The sequence below is a fragment of the Aythya fuligula genome, chromosome 2, assembly GCF_009819795.1.
Source record: "Aythya fuligula isolate bAytFul2 chromosome 2, bAytFul2.pri, whole genome shotgun sequence".
NCBI classification, from domain to species: domain Eukaryota; kingdom Metazoa; phylum Chordata; class Aves; order Anseriformes; family Anatidae; genus Aythya; species Aythya fuligula.
Window position 1 is genome coordinate 21806538 of NC_045560.1, and position 24553 is coordinate 21831090.

At 41.0% G+C, this 24553-nt stretch overlaps 1 protein-coding gene across 1 annotated transcript in view; it reads left to right on the plus strand.

Annotated features, from left to right (window-relative positions):
* CUBN (cubilin) overlaps positions 1–24553 on the plus strand; it is a 138509-nt gene that overhangs the window by 39305 nt on the left and 74651 nt on the right. Inside the window, exons 27-29 of the mRNA XM_032182345.1 lie at positions 186–373; positions 12957–13116; positions 22505–22686. Of these exons, the coding sequence (XP_032038236.1) occupies positions 186–373; positions 12957–13116; positions 22505–22686 (530 nt within the window). The remainder of the gene's footprint in view (positions 1–185; positions 374–12956; positions 13117–22504; positions 22687–24553) is intronic.

The window sequence follows — 24553 nt, forward strand, 5'->3', positions numbered from 1 at the left end:
TATTTATTTATTTTTTCCCAAAATATGCAATAGGTCACAATTCTCTTTCTGCCTGTTTTCTTTTCTTTAATCTGTGGATAAAAATATTTTTCACCTCATAATGGTACCCATAATTTCAATTAGTATTTTTGAGATACTGAGTTAAAAAAACACTGCACAGATATGATCTATCACCTCTTTTTCAGATTGCCACAAAGTTCTGACTGTTAACCGTAGCCATGGCATATTGGAAAGTTTAAATTATCCAAATAATTACCCCTTAAGTGAGCACTGCAACTGGACCATTCAAGCAACAATGGGGAACACGCTCAACTATAGCTTCACAGCCTTTGATTTAGAAGATGGATCTGACTGTGACTTTGACTACTTGAAGGTACGTACCCAGGTTTTAGAAACAAGAACTACCAGATCTTCTCCTATAATGAAAAACAATGAGGATGCAGAAGACCGGGGGTAAATTTATCTTATCTAAATGTAGCCATTAAAAGCTGTATGTCCAAATGTATTTTCCCTATTTCCACTGTGGTCAGCAGGGAGTGAAGCACTGCCAGAGACCAATTCATCCTGCCTTAAGACAGATGTCTGCAGCAGGGAGGACGCAGGTGCCTAGATTTGCTATAGAGAGCCTAGATACCAACTTAGATTAGATGCACTGGTTTTTATGGCTGCAGCGAGATGACATTGCAGTGTCATGTAAAGAAGTGGAAGAAATTCTGAGATTAGTAACGATTACTAAAACACACTGGACCCAATTATTTTCTTCTCAGTTTCATCTGAAAAGTAATGGGGAATGTTCAAAAGCTTTAAAATATTTTAATTCTACAATTTTTAATAGAAGGTTGCTGTGTCTCTTGATTACATTAACCTACTTGTCATAATTAACCTTATTATTTAAAAGGACTGAAAGAAATTGAAATTATCCACAGAAGAGATTTTTTTAGCTAAATGAAACAATCCAGTCAATCTAAAGACAAATATTTTCTTATTTTGATTCCTCAAAAAATCTATTTCCAGGATGACTGAAGATATATTTTCTCTCAGTTTTGTACTTCATGCTGTGTGAAGTAGAATGCAGTCATGATCACTGCTATACTGAAGGTTATAATCTTCTGCTTACAATTTCAATCTTTTTCTGAACCAATCCATCCTTCACATCTCACCCTTGTACAGGATGCCAGCACACAGCCCCTGTGCTCTACTTAGGTTTTGCACAAGAGGAATTGAAATTTAGAGACGTATTAGAGAAGGCTACTTACAGCCAACAAGAGAGCTAAGGAACCATGCCCACATTTATTGGGATGCTTACTTACAGCGGGCTCTTGCAGAAAGTCAAGCAACAGGCCTGGCGTTGGGCTAATGAACTCCCTCTAGACGTTCTCCCTCACTCCCCCTAACTCCTTATTATGCCATCTTTCAGAGCTCAAAAATTGGTAATAAACTGGCAAAAATTGGAGTTTTTTTCCAAATTTATTCTGTTATTGGCCAGGAGTGGGAAGAAATAATAGACATGCAAAGAAAATAAACAAGGGAGCACTGTATTGAGAGCTAGCAGAAGTTGCTTAAAACCTCGTTCATTTTTTGTGAGGAGTCTGAAAAAGAAATACTGGAGCCAAATGGAGAGGCCAGTGCTAGTCTCCAGATCCCTAAGCCCTTGATCCGTGAAAGGCAGGAGCCCTGCACACAGTAGCCAGCCAGTGAGGAGCAACAAACTTGCCAGAAAAGACTCTTCTAGGCGTAGCTCAAGGCTGGAGAAATAGTGCCAGAGGCAAGGACCTGATCCAAAGCACTTAAAGAACAGAAATAAAACACATCAGAGGGAGGGAGCAGATGGGTAGCAGAAAAGTACTTGTACTCTTTGTTCTAACAATGTTTCATTGCTTCCAAGCAAAGAAAACACAGACTGAAAGAGGTATAAAGAGTAAAATGCAGAGGTATAAAGAGTAAAATGCAAGGGAAAAAGAGAGTCATGAAGTGTGTTAAGGAGGCTTTAATTTGCAATTCATGTCACATTACTTGAAGAAGTCTTTCTCCAAATGCCATTAAGAAATACCACTTGGAAAAGATGTTCTTATTCAGTTGTTGCATGCTGCACAAATATGTGCCATAGTGTAAAAAAAGAGAACAAGGTTGAACCAGCCAGGGAACTGACTAGCATTTGCTCTCACCCTGTGTCTTGCGAAAGGGAGCACATTGGCAAGGCTGTGAAGTGCTCTGTGGTGTAGGGGAAAGGGGGAATCATCTGGAACAAGTCTGTGGTTCACTTTCTAAGCAGTCTGCAGATATTTGGGACTTCTTGGTATGAAATCCGTGTGGAATCTGACTCCACTGCAAATTGGAAAAAGGGTTAATGTAAAAAAAAAGACTCGAAGACTCATAGCTGTGCAGCTGACATAAAATTACTTTTCTGCCACATGCTAGTTTTGAGATTTGTTTATTGCAAAGAGGCCTAAAAGGGGAAAGCTCTGATGCCCTGGCTGACTGTAAGACTGGGAAAACAGAGATATAATCCTGTTCACTGCAGTCCAAGCAGGTGGTGCACGGACCATGTGCCAGAGCTCTTCACCATTTTCTTAGAGAAAATTGGCAGCTGCTGCTCACGCTGTTTCCACATTGGACTCACAGGACTGAGTGGCCACTGGTGCTGATCAGGTGCTCTCTTCCCCCAGGTGCTTTCAGGTACCCCTTTTCCCACCTCTTTGGGGCTTGGTGACAGCAGCTCTTCCACCTGAGCCCCTTGCAGCAGGCAGCAACACCATGCCTGTTTCTTAGCTCTGTGACTGTCCCAACAGGAGCAGCCTGGTGATCCATGGTAGTTAGCAGAGGGCTGGTTTGGTGGCAATATTTGCTAATACTTGATGGGAGGCTGGGGTTGGGAAGGATGAGGGCTAGCTGTTAGGTTGGATTAGGTGATGATCACAGTTGTGATGGCAGGGAAAGAGATGAGTGATACAGAATGATGAGACGAAATGCTGCAGAGGTGTTGTGGCAGAGAGCTGAACAGAGTACAATCAAGAAATGGTAGTTGCAAAAGAAAATGGTGAGCAAAGCTGCTTTTAAGACAGCAGGAGAAATAGATTTAATGGATATTTTTATGACATCATTTGTGTCTTGAACTAGAACTCTGATTTTTTGGAAAATCTTTCTGATTACTGTAGGAGAAAATTATGGTGGTTGGTAGGGTGGGGAGAGCTAGAGTGGGAAGGCTGCATTCCTGGTACTGCTGCCCCTGGCCCAGACACTGCGGTTTGGGTCCCACTCTTTATAATGGAAAAGGGCCTGTTCTTCAGCTTTGTGTTTAATTATAGCCTACTCTTCTGACCCAAACCCACATGCAGTATATACGAAGAGCATTCTGCTTCCTGACTAATTCGATCTGATACACACAGAAGACATTCATTTGCTGTTTGCTCCCTGGCTTAATCCCCATATGAGTCAGAAATTAAATATGAATAATGACAAAACCAAAAGGTCCCTCACACAGGTATTCCTAGTGGCTGGCGGTTACAAAAGATGTTATCATCACTTAGGGCAAATAACGGTTTCAAATCAAAGTTGAGGAATGAGATAGTCAGATGTCCAAAGGGTACAGGCAAGTGCAAGTGCAGTGCACGGCTATCTCAGACTGAAATGCAGTCACAGCTGTGCAATGAGAAATCAGCCATGTGTTGCATTACCTATTTCCTTTTCTCCTTTGATCATGGGATGCTTGTCGTGAGCCAGAACAGCTGCTGGCTCGCATTACTCATGGTGAGCAGCAGTCGCTCTCGGCAGGGAGCCTTGAGTGACTCTGACTCGGCCTGGCCTGGCCAGGGCCTGCATCTCCACTGCTGCGGGAGATTAAAAGGATTTATACCTGTGCCAGGCAGGAGGGAAGAAGCTTTGCTCTTCTGATTTGGTGGTGATTTTCTGCCCTTGTGCTTAGGTGCCAGAAATCAAGAAGGGACAGTGTTGGAGTGAGGCAAACCTGCAGATTTTTCTAGTGGCAGCCTCCAGCATGAATCTGATGTGAGCACTTCAGCAAATGCTCAGTGTGCTGCATATCGGCCTGTCAGACGATGTTGGCTCATTGCTGGTAATGCTCACAGGATGCCTGGCATTTCGCAGGGAGTTTTACAGTGATATTTCAAGAATAAAAGATGAATTGCTTGTGATAAATACTTTTACAGAAGTGGCAATGATAAGATACAAGGCATACCCAAAGAGCAGACTGGTTCTTTGTGATGCTGGACTAACCGTAATTAGATTGGAAGCTCTTTAAATTATATTGCATGCTGTGGCTTGGCCTAATAACCTAACATTAGTATTTCTAGAGGAGTCATCAGCCTGAAGACAGTGAGGTATTGCAGACAATGACATGGAAATGTCATTCCTTCCTCTACACTCACCAGGTTATTAGCTGAACAAGCATATATTTAACCCCCATCTACAGTGATGAATTACCTTCTTATTTAGTATGACAGAACATAATCTCCACAGAAGCAAAGCTATTTTATAAGTATGGAGAATGTAATGTTACTGCCTGAAGATCAGAGTCCTGCAGTAAGATTGAAGTTTACTCCTCTCTTATCTAAGAAAAATATTATTTGAAAACCACTAATCTTCCTGTCCTGCAGTTAAAAACTTCCTCTATATTCTTCTGTTCACAAAGTATAACCTTCCATGGAAGTCCAGTCTGTTTAGCATTTGCTTTTATAAACACAGGGAAGACCTTGCCCAGCCTTTTGCAAGATGCCACCAGCCTGATAAGCAGATAGTAAAATGTCATGTGGCAGGACAAGATTCGGAGCTCTCTAAACCTCATGCCCTTTGACCTGTGCAGCATGTTAGTCTAGTGGCAAGGATGGAATTACCATTAACCCAAAGGTATCACCAATGGTATTACCACTGGGTTAATGTAAAAGCACACCTTATCTGGACAGCTGTCTGGCTGATAACCACAGTGGCCTTTCACCGCAGTGGCTGCAAGGCAGGACTTTATTCCTCTTTGGAATAAAGCACTTCCTTCCTTGCTTACTGCCAGTGTCTTTCGTCTTTCAATGATTAGACTTAGGTGGTTAAAATACCACTGCGTCCTTTATATATAGATGTTATCAAATGAGTACAGTAATTAATATGACATCTGCTCCCGAGAACTGTTTCATTTCCTTCTGGTAGTAACAGGATATGTCCTTTTTTTTTTTTTTTTTTTAAAACCACAGCAGCATTCCAGAGATGTGCCATAACATCCTTTTTCTCCATCTGTGAATAATGATGCATTAGATAATTGTTTCTTGCACTCAGCTGGTCATCCTCTCTTTTTTTGTTAGCTTCTCATAGGGGAAAGGAAGCTTACTCCGTTTCTAGTTTTGCTCTCCTCTGTACTTGTAATTAGTAAATATACTTAAACTGTATTAGGAGATTAACATTATGACATTTTATTTATTACTGTGCCTTTTTAAAGTGCTGCAGGAATTCTCCACGTACAGAGAATGGCTTTGCTTATGGCCATGCATTGATTTACAAAATGTCACTGGTAGTACATCACCTCGGGGAACCAGACGATATATTAAATATACCCGTCCAGGTTCTGCACACAGACATCAAATTACAGCCTGCTGGCCAGGCAGCAGTGGTATCCGTTAATGCAAGCTGGCAGCACGCCAGCCCATCCCTGAATTCCTTCAGGGATTTATGGGCCTTCACGAGAAGTTCTTTGGTGTAAGACTGAAGGGATGAAAAGTGACAACTGTCCTCAGGTCTCTGTTGCAGACCTCACCATTTGTATACAGGAAGATCTGAGCTCTTGCACTGATTTTCAGTGAGAGATCTGGGTAATCAGGAAAAGGAGCATGTCAGGCCCAAACTCTGTTCACCCTATACAAGACTGGCTCAGGACTCAGAAAGATTTTTCTGTTTTCCCATTTGCCTACATTGCCACAATTGAAGTACACTTTGGCTTTACTTTTCAAAAGGTTACTTAGAAGCAGGCTTTAGAAATGCACAAAGAAAAAAAGAAAAAAAAAAAAAAAACACACATCACAACTGCTAAATTTGTCAGTGGTGAAATGGTTGCATGATGCTTGCAGAAACCTCAGATGACAAGAAGCACGAGTGGTGCAGGAAGGCAGCAGAAACTCTGCTCTTGGACTTACAAAATGAGTCAGAGCTTCATGGATATTTTTTTGTCTACGCCCTGCCAGCTCAGAGCAATGTGACTTTGCCTGTACCTTCAGAAAAAAAACACTGTACAATGAAGTGACTGTGAAATACTAGCACATGTAGCTGATAGCAGTGTGCATGCCCCTTGCTGGAGAAATAGCATTTGTAATTCATTTAATAGTGCTGGATTCTTCTCTCCTTTGTTCATTCCATTCTCCAAATTTTTCTGGAAAGCTTGGCCAGTGTGTAGGACCATCTGTGCAATGAAGTAGCTCATCCCAGTCAGTGCAGGCATCACAATATGAAGCTATACAGCGTCAGGAGAAAGCCCTCCTGACCTAGTCAAAGCTTCCCCTCATCAGAGGGAAGCCCACAGAAGAGCCAGAGAAAACCATACCAAACTTTGAGGAAGGGCTTGTCCCTCCTCTTCCTGCTGTTTCTGTGAGCTGGCAGTTTTGTTTTCCTGAAAGCATAATGGACAGGAACATTCCCAATCCCCGCCCCCCATCCTTTTTTTTTTTTTTTTTTTTCTGTATTTTGCCAAGACCAAGCTGCATCTCTCCTCCATTGCTGCAGTTACACGTGATGCAAATTTTCTCAAATGGGGAGATTCCCAGAGAGGATCCTGTACCCGTTGGCCTCTGACACTGTCAGCATGATGATGTTGCTTGTGCTGGCAGTTTGATTCACCCAGACTGGCGAAGCACTTGAGGAGCAGCACAGAGCCATACACACAAGTCAGCAGCCCTGCAAACTGCTCACACCCGCCTGGGCTTCTCAGTGTGGGCTCTCCTTCTCCATTTCCCCCAGTTGCTGTGTTCCCAGGCACAGCCCTGTCTCTTTGTAAGGTGCTTCTCCCACTGTAGCAGCTTTCTGCTGTTATTCTTATATCATTTGCAGAAATAACGCTTTCTTAGAAAGTTTGGAATAAGCAGATTTGTCTGCAGTCAGAAGTTCTGGTTGTTTTCTTTGAGGAGGTAGTAAACAGGATTGTAAGAGATGAAAACTTCTTTAAAAAATGTCACTGCAGTTCGATGTGGAATTTAACTTTGCTTGAAATTTTCAAAGGGTTTTCACAGGGAAGTGGTCACGGCTCTGAGCCTGCATTTGGACGATGCTCTCAGACACATGGTCTGATTTTTGGGTGGTCCTTTGGGGACCAAAGTTGGACTTGATCTTTGTGTGTCCCTTCTAACTCAGGATATTCTATGAATATTTCAGGCTTGGGTTATAGGACAAAACACAGATTCTGATACGACTCTTACTATTATAAAACATTTATACATTTCCATATGTTAGATATATCACAAAGAGATTAACTGGTGTATCTATATGTCCAGTGACCCATGATAAACTCTATTGCACTATGGAAGAAAATGGGTAATTAGTGAAGGAAATTGCCTACAGTGGTCAGAGCAAGGAGTTTTATCAAGGGTCATCTAGGGCATAAACTTATGCAAATATTAATGGGGCTGGAGTTAGATGATCTTTAAGGTCCGTTCCAAAACAAGCCATTCTATGATGCTAAAACATTACTTATTACTTATAAAACATTATTTATAGAGAGTTTATAGAAGGAGGGCCTTTATCAGCTGGTACCTTCAAACACTTTTCATCTTGCAAACACAAACATAACCTTATGTCATTCTCCTGTTCATGCAGAGATAAAAAAATAACAAGGCTTCACAGTAAATCACTGGAAATCTTAAGCTGCCTTTGTTTCTGTGAAAGCTATGTTGCTGTGGTGTTAAGCTAGAGCAATGTACCACATTCTGCAGCTTCACTTTGTTTCTTTTCTCTGGCTGACAGACCTGCAGGTTCTTAAGCTTGCACTCTATTTCTTCTCAAAGGAAATGTACTGCTATGAAATGGATTATTTTCACCTGTTTTAATTCTTGCTTTAACAATTAGTGGTGATCTCTTTTTTGTAGTGCATTCTGGTAGTTGGATGATGATTATATTACCTGTTTTTTGCATCATTTCATTTTCTGGTAACAGATTTGTTGTGATGTCATCACAAGTTCCTTCTCAAAAACTTACCCCTTCAGGAAGAGCTGCTACCTGTAATCACTGCCTCTAGTGTTTAGATCAGTCAAAAAAATGCCATATTAGGTTTCACACTTAAAGGGAAGGAGATGCTTGTCTGTGTCAGAATAGCTCCTCAAGGATGTCTCTAGAGGCTCCACTGGTGGGTGGGACACTTGTCATGGTGATCTGATCCAAGGTGCAATCTCCTTTCCTGAATTCTGCAGACAGCCCACACCTGTTGTAGTGTTGTCTTCAGACTACAATGACTCAAATTGAGAGAATAATTGATGTAATTATTCATTATTATACAATGAATGAATGTCATGTGATAATAGAATTATTGATGACAGATAATAGAATTATCTGCCCATAATAGAATTATTGGCAATGAAAATGAGAACTTTGAATGATCCCTTCTAAAAATGAGGGGGATCAGTATTCATAGGATGGCTTATCCCCTCATAGGAAACTGAAAGTTTGCCTTTGATGAGTCCTTCATCTCTGAATCAAAACTACAGCTTCTGCCTAACAAATGTTTGTAAGCAGTTTTTTTTTTTTTTTTTTTTTTTTTTTTTCCAGAGCAGATTAGGCTAGAAGTTTTCCTTTATCATAATTTTTCTGATGAAAAAAATATCCCTTTTCACAGAAATAAAACTATCCAAGAGAAATTTAAAATTTTGCACTAAGAAAAATCAGCTTCCTGCTAGGAGAACAGAACAGATGGAGCCGCGCTACCTGTCTGGAAGGCTCCTGCCAGGCTCACTTTGCAAGAAGAAATAGGCTTGACAAGGCGTTCGGCTAGCAAAATGTCCCCGCTGCAAGTATGCACAAATGGAGCACATTCAATGTTTCTTTCCTCCATTTCACTTCATTCCACATAGCAGAAACTCTGTTTTCCAGTAAGCTTAGTCACCGAGCCTTTACTCCACTTCTGGCAATGGGCTCCTCTGCCACAGGTCATGTGCTTTGCTTTGCTCCTCCGAAGAGCGGTGAACAGCTGTGGCCTGCAGATCATCATTACTGGTGTTAGTGACACACTTCCAGGCTGACGAGTCCAGAAAGCCAACATCCACTGGCCACTGGTGACCACTGTATCTCCTCTGGGAGAGCCATCTGAGCCGAGCCCTTCCTGCAGCCTCAGCTAGCCTGCTGTCACTGCCCTGCTCCAACCTTCAGCAGATGGTTTTCAGCTGCCACCTTGCTGCAGGGCAGTCCCTCAGCCCGATTCATCCCCTAGAGGGCTAGTACCTCCCCTTCGCACTGCTGCGTCAGCCTACGCGCCTGCTCCTGGGCAACCTGATAAGGGATTTCCCATAGCAGTTATTGAACCTAAGCCTAATAATTCATCTGAAGGTACTGCATCATGGCCTGGACCTGGTGCCTGGGTGTGGGTTAATGAAATTGAGCACTCTGAGTGCTGCTGGGCAGATGGTTTCGTTAACGGAGAAGGGAGGCTTTTCTTTTTTTGCCATGCTAAGGATCTTAAACTGTGCTGCAGTATCTGTCAACATCATTACAAAGCCCTTGGATTTTCTAATGGAGGCTAAAAGGTCTGAAGAAATAAATAAATAACAGAAGGGTTCCCTGCATGGAAAGGGAGTAAATGCACTCTTCCCAGTGGTTAGCTGGGAGGGAGCCCCGTGCCCAGTTCCTACAGTCAGTATGCTGCTGGAGTGGCTAACCTTGCACAGACCAAGGCAGTGCCATACCTCGTGTTGCCTGGGGAAGGGCTTTCCCTCAATTTGCAGCAGTTTCGGATGGCACAGCTGACAAAGCAGGCCCTTAAATGAGAAACACTACCTCGGAGATCAGAAGAGAAATTGTGGCCCATGAGATGGGTGCTCAGCTTCAGTTTCACTTGCCCGTATTTGTGTGAGGGCAAGATGTGGTTTTCGACGTTCAGAATGCTTTGTGAGAACACACAGCTGTTCCCTTCATTTATAAGTGAAAGACAGCTTGAAAAAAAACCCTCTGTAATTCTAGCAGCAGTGGCTCTGCCTCTCTCAATGAGTTACAGCTGGCCAGGCACTCGAATTTCCTGTGAAACTCCAGCCTGAACCGAGCACCACGGGGCAGCGCTGCATGAAGAGATTGCCATGGTGACCATTATTTGTGTCGTGAAAAACCCACTGGCTGTTTTCAGGGCAAATTACACAGAAATGTGACGCTCGCCGTCTTAGATAAAAATAACACTCCCTGATGATTCAAAGTTACGGAAGACTCATGAAGCTTGTTTTTTTTTGTTTTGATTTGAAAGTTTCTGGGGATGATTTAGTCCATAGCTCTTTAGAAAGTTTTTAATTTGTAATCACCAAAGCTAACGGCTGATCGTTGAATATGTGTCTCTTTGCCTCTCATTCAGAGCTCAGATTCGTGGTCCCCACATTGATTCATTCTTCCCCATTCACATTTTTCTGGTGTAAGATTTCCATGGCTTGAAGCCACACAAATGAGTCGTATATACCACAAAGCCATCGAAGGAAGTAGCACTTCTAAAAATCTAATTGGATCTGACTTATTTCACTTTGCTGAGCTTAAGCCACAGAAGAATGCGTAAAGGTCTCAGCCTGGCTTGAGAGAAGGTCCTAACTGTAATGCTGGGCATGGGACAGCTCATCTGTATGTCAGGGGGTGCTTCAAGCTTTATATTTGGAAAGAATGCAGATGAATGCAACTTGTTAACATCTAATCTTTATGATAATTTTATATCTGTTACCAAACACATCTGGTCGAGGTTTTGCAAGAACTACCAGTAATCAGCCGGCAAATAGAAACTTTCAGGCTTTTCTGATTTCACCATGGCGTGATAGTTCTCAAGTTCCAATACATTCCTCATGCTCTGGGCATTTCATGGCATTAGAGGATTGAAAAACAGAAAGATTCAAGGTCACAAGCCATAAAACAGGCCATGGAATATCACCATAGAATTATTCCTGCAATTTGCCCCTAACTTCTGGCTGAACTACAATCAATTTATTTTTTTGTTGAAAAAACACATTCAAACCTGACTGTCAGCTTGAGGATTTGAAACCACTTGAGTAGATTTCTGGCCCCCAACTATGTCTTAAATCAACAACACGGTTTCTGAAAGTTTTGCAAGACCAGCATCTTGAACAGAAAAGCTGAGGGCTTAATTATTGATTATCATACATGAGTGCTGGAAAATGTGAAAAAGAAGTAGCTAGCACGGTTAGTCAATATTTACTGTAATATCACACTTCCATACTATCGACATTCAACGTAGGCGCATTGTTAGTGGAATCAGAGGTATTTAGAAAAGAGATTTGAGTGGAGAGCAAAGATAAATAAACCTTGGCTGTCTATCTAGAGATCATAGATTTGGTTCTTTGCATGGGGAGAATTTTATGGTGATGGCTTCGGAACAGAGAAAAGTTTTTGTTGAAATTCTGAAAGGAAACATGCCAAAAACTCACAATGAGAATGCTCAGACATGGTTTCTGTGCCAGTAGTTTGCTGGGTTGTGTTAGGAAGATGTGCTATTCTCTGAGACAGAAGGTTGGACAAACTGCAGCAAAGTGGTAAAAAAGCATGAGGGTTCCTGTTATTCTGAATGTTCAGAATCACAGTAACTAAAGAAGAAATAGTAAAGCAACTCATCATTTGACAACAACTGGTAGTCTGGTATCATATTCAAATGCAATTTATTTATGTTTATTTTTACCAGGTTTACAAAGATTATACACCTTTCTCCCTGAATAATGACAGTGAGCACTGCAATACTTGGTGAAGAACATAGATGCATATTCAGTGTGATTTACTGGATGTGAAAAAAGTGCCATATCCACTGGCTAGGATGAGAAAAAGTCTTTAAACCTGTTTGGAGACAACTGATGTAAAGAGGTGCAAAAGCTCAGGGCACCCACTATGACTCCATGAAAACATGTCTTAAGTGTTTTTATTTAAATGTGAGCATCTGACTAGCTTCAGATTTTAAGATTTAAATGCAGGAATATTTCCTTATCATGTTGTTTGTTCCATTTTTTTAGAGCATTAGTGTTTCAAGAGTAGGATGGAAGAATTCTCTTTTGTGTTTGGGGAACAGAAAGATTTTCAGGCTGGCTACATCTGCCAACACTCTGACTGTCAAAATACCATCACGTAGAATATGACTTGGAGATAAAATGTAAAGTATTTCTAGGTGCAAAAGTTCAGAAATCATGACTCCACTTCTCCTCCAAAGTAGGACACTAGCATAAGAACACGACAAAATAAACAAACGTGAATTTTGCCTTGTGGTTTTTGAGGATTTGTTTTGCTTTTTGTTTTCAGTTTGCCGTCACTACACCGTGAGGCTCTGGTGATGCTGACTCCTTAGTTTAGTCCATCATAAGTTCAGTCTGTCCTGAAATCACCTGAGTGCAGTCTTACAGAAATAAGCAAATAATCTGGGTCACCACCAAAGGGTTTGGAGGCACTGAGTATGTTAGATGCATAGTAAAATCGGACCTATGACATCCCCTTTTTCTTTCTATTTCAGTTCATTGTTGTGTTTGCCCCTTATATTCTTCCCCAGCAACCCCCAATACACACCAAAACAGAAACAGCAAGACATTCCTGCTCCACATGATGTGCAGCCAGGTTTTAAGACATATTGCTGTTGCATATGGTCATTGTTTCATCCAAATCTTCCCACATTCCACACGGCTGATATTGCTGCGTCAGGGTGGCTGTGTGTTGGAGCTTCAGTGCTTTCTTCAACATCCTATGCAAAACATTAAGAACTGGGGAGCTGCTTTTTACCTACTGGGATATTCTTTGTTTCATTTCAGCTCTATGATGGACCTGATGAACGATCCAACCTGATAGGTACTTTCTGTGGACAGTCTCTTCCGCTGGCAGGGAGCACCACAGGGACCAGCCTCCATGTGGCATTTTATTCTGATGGACTGAACGCTAGAAGTGGGTTCCAGATGCTGTGGCATGTCAATGGTAAGTTGACCAGGTTTTTCAGGGAAAGTATGTTTTCTTCTTTTCTGTATACATAGTAGAGTCCCAGCTTAGGTTGTCAACATAGTAGAACATATTTCTACATAGCTAAGTAGAAATAACCTGTTAGAGCACTGAAAATATTGCATTTACTCATAATTGCTCCAATACTGTCTCAGTGAATGTTTCTGCACACACACACCTTTGAAGATTATCTGATCACAGCCTGTAAGCAAAATACCCTTTCATCTACAGGAGTAGGCACAGGATGAGGTGCACCTTCAGAATTTATGTGCTGAAAAGGAGATATACACCATTCAAGGGGGACTTGGACTTTCTAATAGGAAACAAGCTCTCAGTTTGTCTGATTCCTATAGGCTCTTTTATTTTTTTTTTTTTTTATTTTTTTTTAAATTATTTTTTTCCCCTTCTCTACAGGTTTCTCTCTAGTTTTCTTTAGTGGATTGTTTTCTTGGGCAGTGCATTCACTTCCAACCTTCCAGCCTCTGCCCCCCTCCTTTCTCTGCATGAAATAACATTGGCCAGGATGTGCTTTGGGTGTTTTTTTTTCTCTTGTGTTGCTTGTCACAAAGAGCGTCACAGGCCTCGTTAAATAGGCAAGCATGCATGCCAATTATAAACCAATCTGTTAGTGATTGTACAATGATTGTACACTGCTTAAGACAGGCTACAAACGCAACTTCTTCACTCTACTTATTTAACAGCAATATTGGACTGCAACAAGATTAAATCATATGCTATTGTACACCCCATCAAAGAGGATTCAACCTTGAAAATAATTAAATAGCCACAGTTGCCCTGTCTGTCTAATCAGTTCACACCATTCAGCTTTGACAGCATTGTAAAGCAGCTGAAATCGGCTGCAGAGGCCCTACTGCGGGTTGCTGAGGTGTATGGCATGCTATACATTGTGTGAATAGGAGCTCCTCTGTGCTACCATGGACTGCTGGCGTTCACGGGCTCCCAAAAGGCTCTCTCCGACTAGACAGTGCTGTTTTGCATTCAGTGGAGGTCAAGGAGCATTTCTGGGCAAAGGAGGGACGTAAGCGGGAGGAGTGAGATGTGTGGCAGAGCCAGCAGGGGAAGTGCCGCAGCACAAAGGTATGTTCTTGTGCTCCGAGGTGATGTCATTCTGGGACCACACAAAAGAAGAAAAAGTGGAGGCTTTTATGCACAGAGCCAGATGACATCAGCTCCATACAGTAGCCATGGTTCTGGGTGAACTTGCTTTTCTAAAGCTCTCAAAACTTTCCAAGATCTGCCTGCATGGTGAGCACTCTGTGCTTTCCCTCCAGCTCCCCCCACCGCAATCATTTCCCGGACTCTCCAGCCCTCTCCTACCCCCCCTGCACTCCTTTTCTGCACTGACACATTCACTTCTCTGTCAGCCAGCACTGCCCCTCTGTTTGTTTCTGGGCATGAAACAAAGCCCAGACTGCTAATGTGGGACCATGTCCGAGCAGCAGAGCAGGATGTGTGGGTTCAGATAGGGCTGGCTTCTAGGGAAGTCATTGCAGGCTCTGCACATCACAGCTGTGACTCCTGACAGCCTGTAATATGAGTGCAAGTTCCTCCAGAGCTGACTGCAGTCGTCTTCTTTCTGTATGTTGCAGGCATTTCCTTTTTTTCTGGATTGGTGACACACAGATATGGGTAGTCCTCTTGCCCTTCGTGGCTACATTGTCTGAGTGTATACTGCTGCCCTAGACTGGATAAAATTAGATATGTTGCTGTGGTCCAAGTGCTGTGTTCACTTCTGCCTTCTGAAAATCTTTTAATGCACAAGAAAACAAACAAACAAACAAACAAAATTATTGGTGAAGAAAGTCCCCTACTATTGGGGAATGCAGCAGATGCTGCCTTTGAATTGGGAGTTTCAGACTGAAGTATTCAGCTCCCCTCTTCCCTGAGGGCAAATCCCTATGAGAAACTGAACCTGGGTCTAGTAACATCTCACCTGACAAGAAGATAACAGGGCTATATATATTTTCAGAAAGAGATTTTGCTTCATCTCAAGTGACAAATGTGTGCTCTGGAGTTCAAGCTCCTGTGAACTATTTCTCAGGCTGCTCATGTGCTCCTCAGCTGGCAGTTGCGAAACCTCTATGAGATGTATATCAACAACATTCACATGCTTTGGTAATCAAAGAGAGCAGCACTTCTGTTTGCCACCATGTGCCTGATACAGTTCACTTCAGACACTCTTTCTGGTAGCTTTGCTAGCAGTTATGAGATGATCACAACAAGACAAAAGCTTACCTCATTGATAACTGACATGAGGAGCCCCTGCAGACAGACACGACATGAATATGAAGTGTTTAGAATTGAAACATTTGCATCTGTTCTTCCCACTTACTAAGCTGCTGCTTTTCAGTTGCTGATGGAAACCCAGTCTTTAGGCTTTCCCAAAGGCATAATGAGTAACTGATCTTGTGGAAATGCTGCTATTTATATTTAGAAGTGTCTTATATAACTTTAACTTGTAAAGAAAGCTGAAGTGCAAACAATTAATTTTAAAAGTAGCTTTGATTCTGAAATAACACTGTTCATCTAAAGGGTTTCCACTGATTAAGCAGGATATAGAATTGATTTAGCCAGAATCGATAGTGTTTTCTTCTGCAGGCAGGGCCTCAGGAATCTGATTCACCAGAGGAAAGCTTGGATCTGCAAGGTGCTCATTCCAGTCCTGTTGTTTATTAGGAAGCTTAATACAGGCAAATATATTTGGGGACACATATTAGCCCTTTGAGAATGAACAAACTCTTGCTAACAGGCTGGATGTTGCAAAGATGGCTTGCTAGTTGAATGCTGTCCTAAAAAAAATAAAAAAAAAATCAGGAGGCCAAAAGGTGAAAGGTCTCTCAGTGCAAAATTACACCAGTGACAACTGTCACTATCTGAGAAGACATATTTCCTAGACCTGTCACTTACCTTATTAAGCAATGTGTGTGTAGGCACTGGCTGCTTTATATATATATAGATCAGTGTTTCGTTGGAAGCTTGCTCATCAGGCTGCTTCATTGTTAGTAGAGCTTATAAATTTAATTGGCTCTTCTCAGCATAGTCAAAATTTGTGTCTGCTGTTCTATTTTCTGTGGCACATTAACTCCCCCTTTAAAAAAAAGAAGCAGAGCACACTGGTGAGAAATGAATAATGTAGCCCTAAAGTATTGCTTTTTTCCTTTGCCATCATCTTCTTTCTGTTAGATTTCCCTAGGGAAGCATAGCTGATGGACAGGGAGTGGAGAAATCCCACTTAGTGCATGAGAAGAGCAGTTTTCATTATACCAAGTCCATATTTTCAGAAGATGAAAGCTGTTAGAACACATACAATAACTAAAGACTGTTTTTCAGTATATTTGCAGGTAGAATGTGAAATAGTTTGTTAGTTCTTCAGGGAAGCGTAGCAAAAACATGCTAGATTAAGATGCAGAAGCTATTCACTGCAGATATTTGCCAGACATCCATTAGGATTGCTGGAGAGAATATTGCACTGCAGGTCAATCAGCGAGCTAAGGCCCAGATTTCCTAAGCCTGTCTCCTAACTCTGTGGCTGATTTCTTGTGTAGCCTTGGTCAAATCACCATTAGTTCAGTTTTCAAAAATGACTATTCCTTTTCAGTGTCTTTTTGTCACGTTAAGTCTGAGATGCACAGGGTCTGATCTTTTCAAGTCCTGAGCGGTTGCTTTGAATTGGGGGTGTGCCGGGTTGAGTCGGCTTTTTGTCTGGCTATTAAAATATTAAAATAGCCAGACAAAATAGCCAGTCTGGCTATTAAAAAACATGTTCTCTGTGAGACACGATGGTGAATTAAATTTTGTTCCTTCAACTAATATATAAGTTCCTGACTAATATACATGTATAAGAATAAAGACCAAATTTTTAGTACAATGCTTGTTGTTAAACTGCCTGAGATGCTATCAATGCCTGAGAGCTAGAAAATGGCCTTTATGAACACTGGCAGCTGTTACAGGAATTGTGGACATTCAGTATCTTGGAGGATTCAGCTCCTGTTTACATGCCTAAAAGCACCTTTAAGTCCCTGGGTCCCTGTAGTCTACCTTTATCTAATATCCATCTCACTGATATCAGAATAGAACATATAGAAGAAAATACAAGAACTCAGGAGACTGATAAAACAATAATAATGAAAGCTACAGAAGTAATTAACAAATCAGAAAGGAGAAAACAAAACAAACAAACAAAAAAAAAAAACACACGTTTTCTCAGTTGAATTTTTAATCTCTTGCATAAACCTTCATAATAAAAATTTGCACTTGCTCCTATGGATAATATTCTATGAAATAAATCTACTCCAAAGAGTAGATTGATTTCAGAATCAAATCCAAGTCATGCTTGCAACTGTTAGTATAGTGCAGACTCATTCTGTACTCCATTCTCTGTACAGAGACTCACTCTGTGCAGGCTCATTCTAAGTGCTCAATCAGTTAATGAAGCTACAATCAGTTAATGTTTACTGAAATATTTCAGTATGAGCACAACAAATGGAACAACCCCAAAACCTTTCATTTCCCTAACTCTGACTTTACAGGAACAGTGTCAACTCACTTTAAGCTTTATGGAAGGGACTTTTCTAATGTGTGGCTAAAACACAGCCATGAATAAATCTGAAAACCTTGCAAATAATAGAGGTTTCCACAGATTACTACTTCTGTATTCATCTATAATTATTTATGAGAATAGGGATTCTTCTTCGGTTAATGAACACCATCTGCTAAGCAGACAGGCACTAATATGGTCAGACATCTATAAATCATCCCTTGCACAATCTTCAATGACTACTAATACTTTAGCCAGAGAAAAGCAAAAACACCAAATACATGTTTCCTGAGCTTTCTATTTGTTGACTGATGTCCTAGCAACTAACACCAGGTTAGGTAGTTGTTTTAAACATTTTTCAAGGGAATTCCAAGACCTTTACACTTCTAAAACAATATTTTCCCTCCTTTTTTTTTTTTTTTTTTCTCAGTTTAACTGCAAGGCAGAAGCTTCCAAAAATGACTGCAAAAAAGTCTGCAGAAACTAAGCATATGCCATAATGCAGTTCAGCTGCACTTTTCCACAGTGCAGCTGTCCATATAGCTGTCCATATACAGCAAGACCACGCATTTCTGTGCTGTGAAATTTTTTTTCAAGATATTCCACTTGGATCAGAATAGTTTCAAATTCACTGTTGTTTCACTGAGACCTGAAATTATGCAGCAATTTAGAAGTTCTGCCTCCTCATTTCTGTTTATCCCTAAACACCAATATTTTTTTTCCTTTGTTGTCATATACAGCAAAAACTCCATTTATGTGAATAGAAGCAAAATATAATGTGATGTTTACAGACAATGTAAACACTGGGAGAAGGTTTGTGTTCATTTAATGGTGATTAGCTGAGATGATTACATTATAATTTAAACTTTTCCTATTTCAGCATCTGAGTAAATAGGCAGGCTGTTTGTCTATGAGTTACATTCTAGGTCAAATAAAAACTTATTTCATTGCTTGTTCAAAAAATAGGAAAAGGATAGGGTACATAAAACTGTGTGCTGCAAAACACTGGACCAACATTTCTCCTGCTTTTTCCTCTTAAATGCAAAGTCTATGCATATAAACACTTATATTTATGTGTGTAAAAATATATGCATATACATATATGTGTATATATTCAGCCTGAACACCATTTAAATGAATGTAATTTCTTTGATATCTTTTCTGATAATTTGAGCTATCAGCCAAGGCAGATTTCAAAGCTTAAGACAAGCATCTCTGTGGAGAAAATTTGTCTTCATCGGTAATGTACAAATAATATGAAAAATACTTATAGATTAGTTTTCCTTCATTGCTTGCATCTGTGGTGAAGTCAAAGAAAGGGATAATGCTATGAGAACTTTGTGGCTAACCAAAACAGGGAAGGTATTGAATAAATTAGGGATCGAATTCTAAATTCACTTCTAAAAAATTCAATCTCTGAACTATTTTTGTAAGTATCGTGTTAAAATCACGTGTCATCTATATTTAAAAAAAAAATATGGCATAACAGAAATGATTCTTATCTCATCCATACAAGAGCAGAAACATAATATAGAGGCTTTCTTCCAGCTGGCCAGAGAGTTCAGGTATTGCATTTCTGCTCTGATACAGAGGTTTCTGCTCTCATGTGCAGGTCAGTCAAAATAGTTCACATATTTGCAAAGAACAGTGGGTCCTTTTTTCAGGTGTTATTCAGTGAATACCTGGGCATAAACTCAAGCAATTTCAGTTTGCAAACAACCAATAAGAGATTGGCAAGATAAGTTCTGCACATTCATTGTAAGAAACGAATCAGAGATCTGAGCTTTACCTCTGCTTTTCCTTTTCTTTAAAGAAAACCTTTCCTGGGAACATTTGTAGTTGGAAGAAAAGAAACGGCACATTAACAACAGTTTTATGTTCTTATTCATGGGCTTCACATGCCTCATCCAGAGAATATTGATTGGGCTCAGAGAAAATATAAACCACTCGTGGAGAGAGCATGACTAATCTGAACGCTACCTGCAGGGGCTACGGAAAGCTCTGGGCCATAAACTGCAGCACACAAGCTCTCTGAGCCATTTTGAGTTGAAATTTAAAAAAAAAGCAAAAAAAAAAGCAAAAAAAAAAAAAAAAAAAAAAAAAAAAGCTTTTGTGGCTATCAGGAAACTCTTAGTAGGAGAAGCTGACTCATAGCTGCTTGTTTGGTTTTAAAATGTTCCCAGCTTTCTTCAGGCTGAGATAAATAGCAACTGGCTTTGTTCTCGCCTGCTGAAACTTCCCTGCCTCCCCATCCGCACCCCCTCAGGAGCCCAGCCGTGCAAGTCTGCTCGTTGGGAAATCTTTCTGTTTCCCAGGCTGGCAAGGCGGCCTTCCCTTCTGCTCTGTCCTCAGCAGCTGTGTCATTCCTGCTGCCGAGGGAAAGAGAGTAACTCACCCTGCAAACTCACTTGCAGGACTCTCCCCACACACATTTTTTTTTCTCCCTATTTTTTAAAAAAAAACAACAACCTAGTTTCCCTTGAGGAATATTAAGCCATTTTCTGAAGGCACTGGGTGAAAAAAAAGGGATTGTGATTTACACTGAAGCTGCTTTCCTCTCTTTCTCTCTGCTGAAGGTTCCTGGATAGCAAACTCCCAGGGGCATAGCAGGTACTTGATGGTGCCAGCAGGCTTCAGGGAAGCAATCGTACTACCTTTTTCTATTGTTTTTGTCTCTCCAGAGGGATAGAGATTGGTTTCAACTACATTTAGAGGATTCTTTTACTCCTTGACTGAGACTTCAGTAGCTTGACAACAGCCTCATGGCTGCAGGGCAGGCTGCAGCGTGGCAGAGCATCACATGCAGCAAGGTGGGGAAGAAGACAGAAAAGAGCTAAGCTTGTGTCAGTTCACCTGTAGGGTCACCCTAAGCCATGAAAAGGCCTTTCTGGGCTATAGACAACTGTTGTTCAATTGTGGGTATTCTTGGGTTTAAAAGGCAGTTTTCCTGTGAGCACTGGATAACACAGTGTGACGGAGATCTGTGTCACACAGCTGGCATGCCTGGAGACATATTCCTTGTGTTTGCAGTTAGATGGTCTAGATTAAACCGGCCTCATATTGCTTTCTTCCTTTTTAGAAACACTGCTCTTTCCTCTCAGAGATTTGCATTTTGAAGTCCTAGAAGGCATCAGAGCCAACTGTGGCAGAGTCAAACTCAAGTTTTTAGTGAGGAGCATGGTGGAGATTATGGCAAATGCTGCCAGGGATTAGCAGCCACTCTTTCACAGCTGTAATTTTACCACAGAAGGTGCTAAGAAAAGTATTTGTGTTTAATTGAAGATCTTGATTTATAGCTTCCTGAAGAAAAAAGGGTGTTAAGGAGAGCAACTAGGAGAGTCGAGATACCTTGTTCAAGTAATAAATTATTCATAGATTTAATAGAGATTAAGGGAGTCTTGCATTTCTGTGTGGATTAGTGAGCAGATCGGGGGGTAGTTTATTGGGTTTATGTTATAAAATGTTTCTTCTAAATAAGAGCTCTGATACTATCCATCACTGCTGGCATACCACAATTCTTGCCTCAGGGAATATACAGCTCATGGTTTGTTAGCTGGTTCTATTAAGTATTTTGGGGCTTTTTTGCTGTGTGACAGAACCTTCCCTCTGGAGATGAAGCAAGAGAGATTGATGGAGTGCGGGCTTTACTTACAAAGCTCGAGTGACCCCATAAAAGCTGTGTTAGCAAAAGATTAGCTAGTGCCTAAATGAAGCCCTTGAGGCCCTATGATGTGGAGAGAAACAAAATGCTGCTGCAAGACAGAGCAACACACACATCAAGTCAGAACAAATGCAAAGCTACTTTGCTTTCTGCATGTGATGAATACACAGCCACTCCACTGGCTTCCGCAAAGGTGGTGTTTCGTGGTGAATGTAGCTGACCTTAGTTTGTCCTGACACTGGAAAGGACTCTTGTGTCTTCTCACCCTGCTGACACCTGCACCGAGGGACTGGGTCAGTGATAGCATCTTCCCAGGAAACCAAATCAAAGGAGGCAAGTACAGCATTTATATACGCATAAATGCTGTATAAAACTGCAGCTTCGTGTGTTCCATCTACTTTGTGCTGTCAAATTGGGGCCTGTATTTGGTCCGTTGTTTGGTCCATATGATCTAGTTTATAATATGCAAGAATTTTATCACCTAAGGGTCTGGTGAGTGGGGTTGGGGCAATAATTTCTTATCTGAAAATACATAACTTTTCAAGAATGACATGTCTGACAATTGCACAGTTACAATTCAATGAAAAAGAATGTTAAACCCACCAAATGTCAGAAAGGCAGTTCATCCACTGTGACTTGGCAGCTGGTAATCATGTTCAGTGGGCTGAGGGAAATTACATTGTCTTTAATTTTATGATTTCTAAATCAGTGGGAAATGGCATTTTTACAACAATAGCAAGCCCTTCCCATGATAACTTAGTCTGTGTATTCATTGAGGTCAGTAACAGCTAGGGATGGATCTGATTCAGCTTTTTAGAGCCAACGAAACAAAGTTAGAGGCCAAAACAAAAAGTGTCAAATATTTTTTTGCTTTGTGCCTCAGTTTCTTCAGCTGTAGAAGCAGATGCTTAGTCGAGAAGCAAGAAGCATGGCAAAACAGAGGGTGAAGTGCTTACTGCACAGGCAGGGCCAGCAGGCTCCTGAATTTCTCCTCCCTGCTGGACTTCAGTTCCTCTGACAGAGAAGACCATCAAGCCCAGTATACACACTTGTGCATGAAATTAATGCTTATGCCTATCCTCATTACAGAGTTGTCAGTGAGGGTTTCCAGAGCCCCTCACTGACAAGCTGCTTTGCTCTTTTATCAGGTTGTGGAGGAGAACTCTCTGGCACTTCCGGATCATTTCACAGCCCTGGCTACCCCAACACATATCCAAGCAATAGGGAATGCATCTGGTACATTCACACAACGCCTGGTAGCAGCATTCAACTGACCATTCAGGAATTTGACATTGAATATCACCCAAACTGCGACTATGATGTTTTGGAGGTAAGAGAATTAGATTTAGTCTCCAAAAATACACAAATTATATGCTTTTCTGTCTTCTGCAGGAGCAGAAGAAATAGTCTACTGCAATTGCTCATTTCTGCTGTGGTTAGGGCTATGTTTCACAAATGTCACAAAAGCCACAGTGCTCTTACTTCTTTTTACTTTTATGCCTTTGGTGTTGGTATACCTTAATAATGATGGTAGCATCTATATATTTCATAACATGAGACAAAACTGTTTTGAAAAACTCACTCTTAAAATGTCCACCTTTTAAAAAGAACTGGGTAAAAATAAATAATTAATTAAATAAAATAATTAAAGAATAGACAGTGTTCTAGTCATCTTAGAATGGTAGTACGAGGGGAAAAGAGACCTCCCTTTCTAAGGGCTTACTGATCTTTAAGAGACCCAGACAACTGGATGGTCTTTTTATATGTGACATCTTTGTGTTTCTGTTGGGAAGTAGCTAGGTGACCAATTCCTAGCTGATAGACTTGAATAGACTTCCATTGTAGAAAGAAGGGAAATTATTTTCAGGAAAAAATTGTTTAGATGATGGATTTTCTAGATGGCTCTCACTAGAGACATTGGATATCACTAATGGAACTGTTGGGTCTTTTGCTGTTAATACCTGGGTGAAGTTTGAATCTTTCTAATGGGCCCACAAGATTGATCAAGAGATCTTGTATTACTTTGCCTCTTCAACTCTTCTGGTAATGTGATGTGAAACTGGCATACAGCTAGACAGCACCTGTCTGTACTCACTGCTGCCTATTCTTACCTTTGTAACACAGATTTCTTCAGCCTATGGTCCTTAGTGCACACTCATCAGCAGCATTCCTGGAAGACTTAACCCACATCCCAGGGCAGGTCTTAAGTACCCGATGGCCAGATTGATGATTACAAACATTTGTAATGAGTAGAAGAATTGTAACACCAGCTTTCTGGCCCTAAAATGGGCTTCCCCAGCTTAGCAATGAAGTTGAAGTCTTGATCAAATGGACACTGTATTTTGACTATCCTAGTAACTTTGGGGCTTCTGTGGGATCTGGGTGTAAGGAAGTTGTCCCATGAATTTTTCTTCAGTAGCACTGTCAAGTATAACTGTGTGCCCCATTGTTGACACCAATCCCTACAGGTAGGTGTCCTGTTTTGGCTGTTTTTTGTATTGATGAAGTCTGTTGCATTGCTCTCTTGCCCAGAGAAATCCATTAAATAGTCAGAAAATCTGAGGCTACTATGTTTGACCATTTCTTGAATAGTACAAGGACAATGTCTTTGTACTCCTACAGGTGGTCACCCAGGAACAGTCAGAATCTGTTGAGATTACAGATGGCTGGCAACCATATGCTTAACTTTTTGACTGGGAGAGGTGCTGGCCTAAAGTCTAACAAATGGGTCACCTGACACAATTGCTCAAACAAGGTGTTTAAGAGCATCCTACAGCTTTCTGCTTCATGTCTCTGACCTTAGGTTTGGGGTTTTCTTTCAGATTTAGTTGCTATGCATTACTTTTTTCCAGCCCCCTCATTCATCAGCACAGATGCCCACCTTGCTGATTGAATTTTCCTGCACTTCTGCACTCGGAACTGGCATGCCTCTGGGTTATTTGTCTCCTAGCCTTGGCTCATCCAGTTCCCAACACCTGTCTCAGTTCTGCTGACTGATAAACTAACATAAATCAAATTACTGAGGAAGATTGGTTCATGTTTTAGTGCAAGATCAAAGGTTCTGTCTGGCAGTGAATAGTTTATTCTTCCAAACTGCAGGCATTTGGTAGAGGTTTATGTAACTTGCCACATATATATTTTCTTGCTTTTGTTATAAAATTGCACATTCGCAGCATGATTGATATAGTTTTCACAGA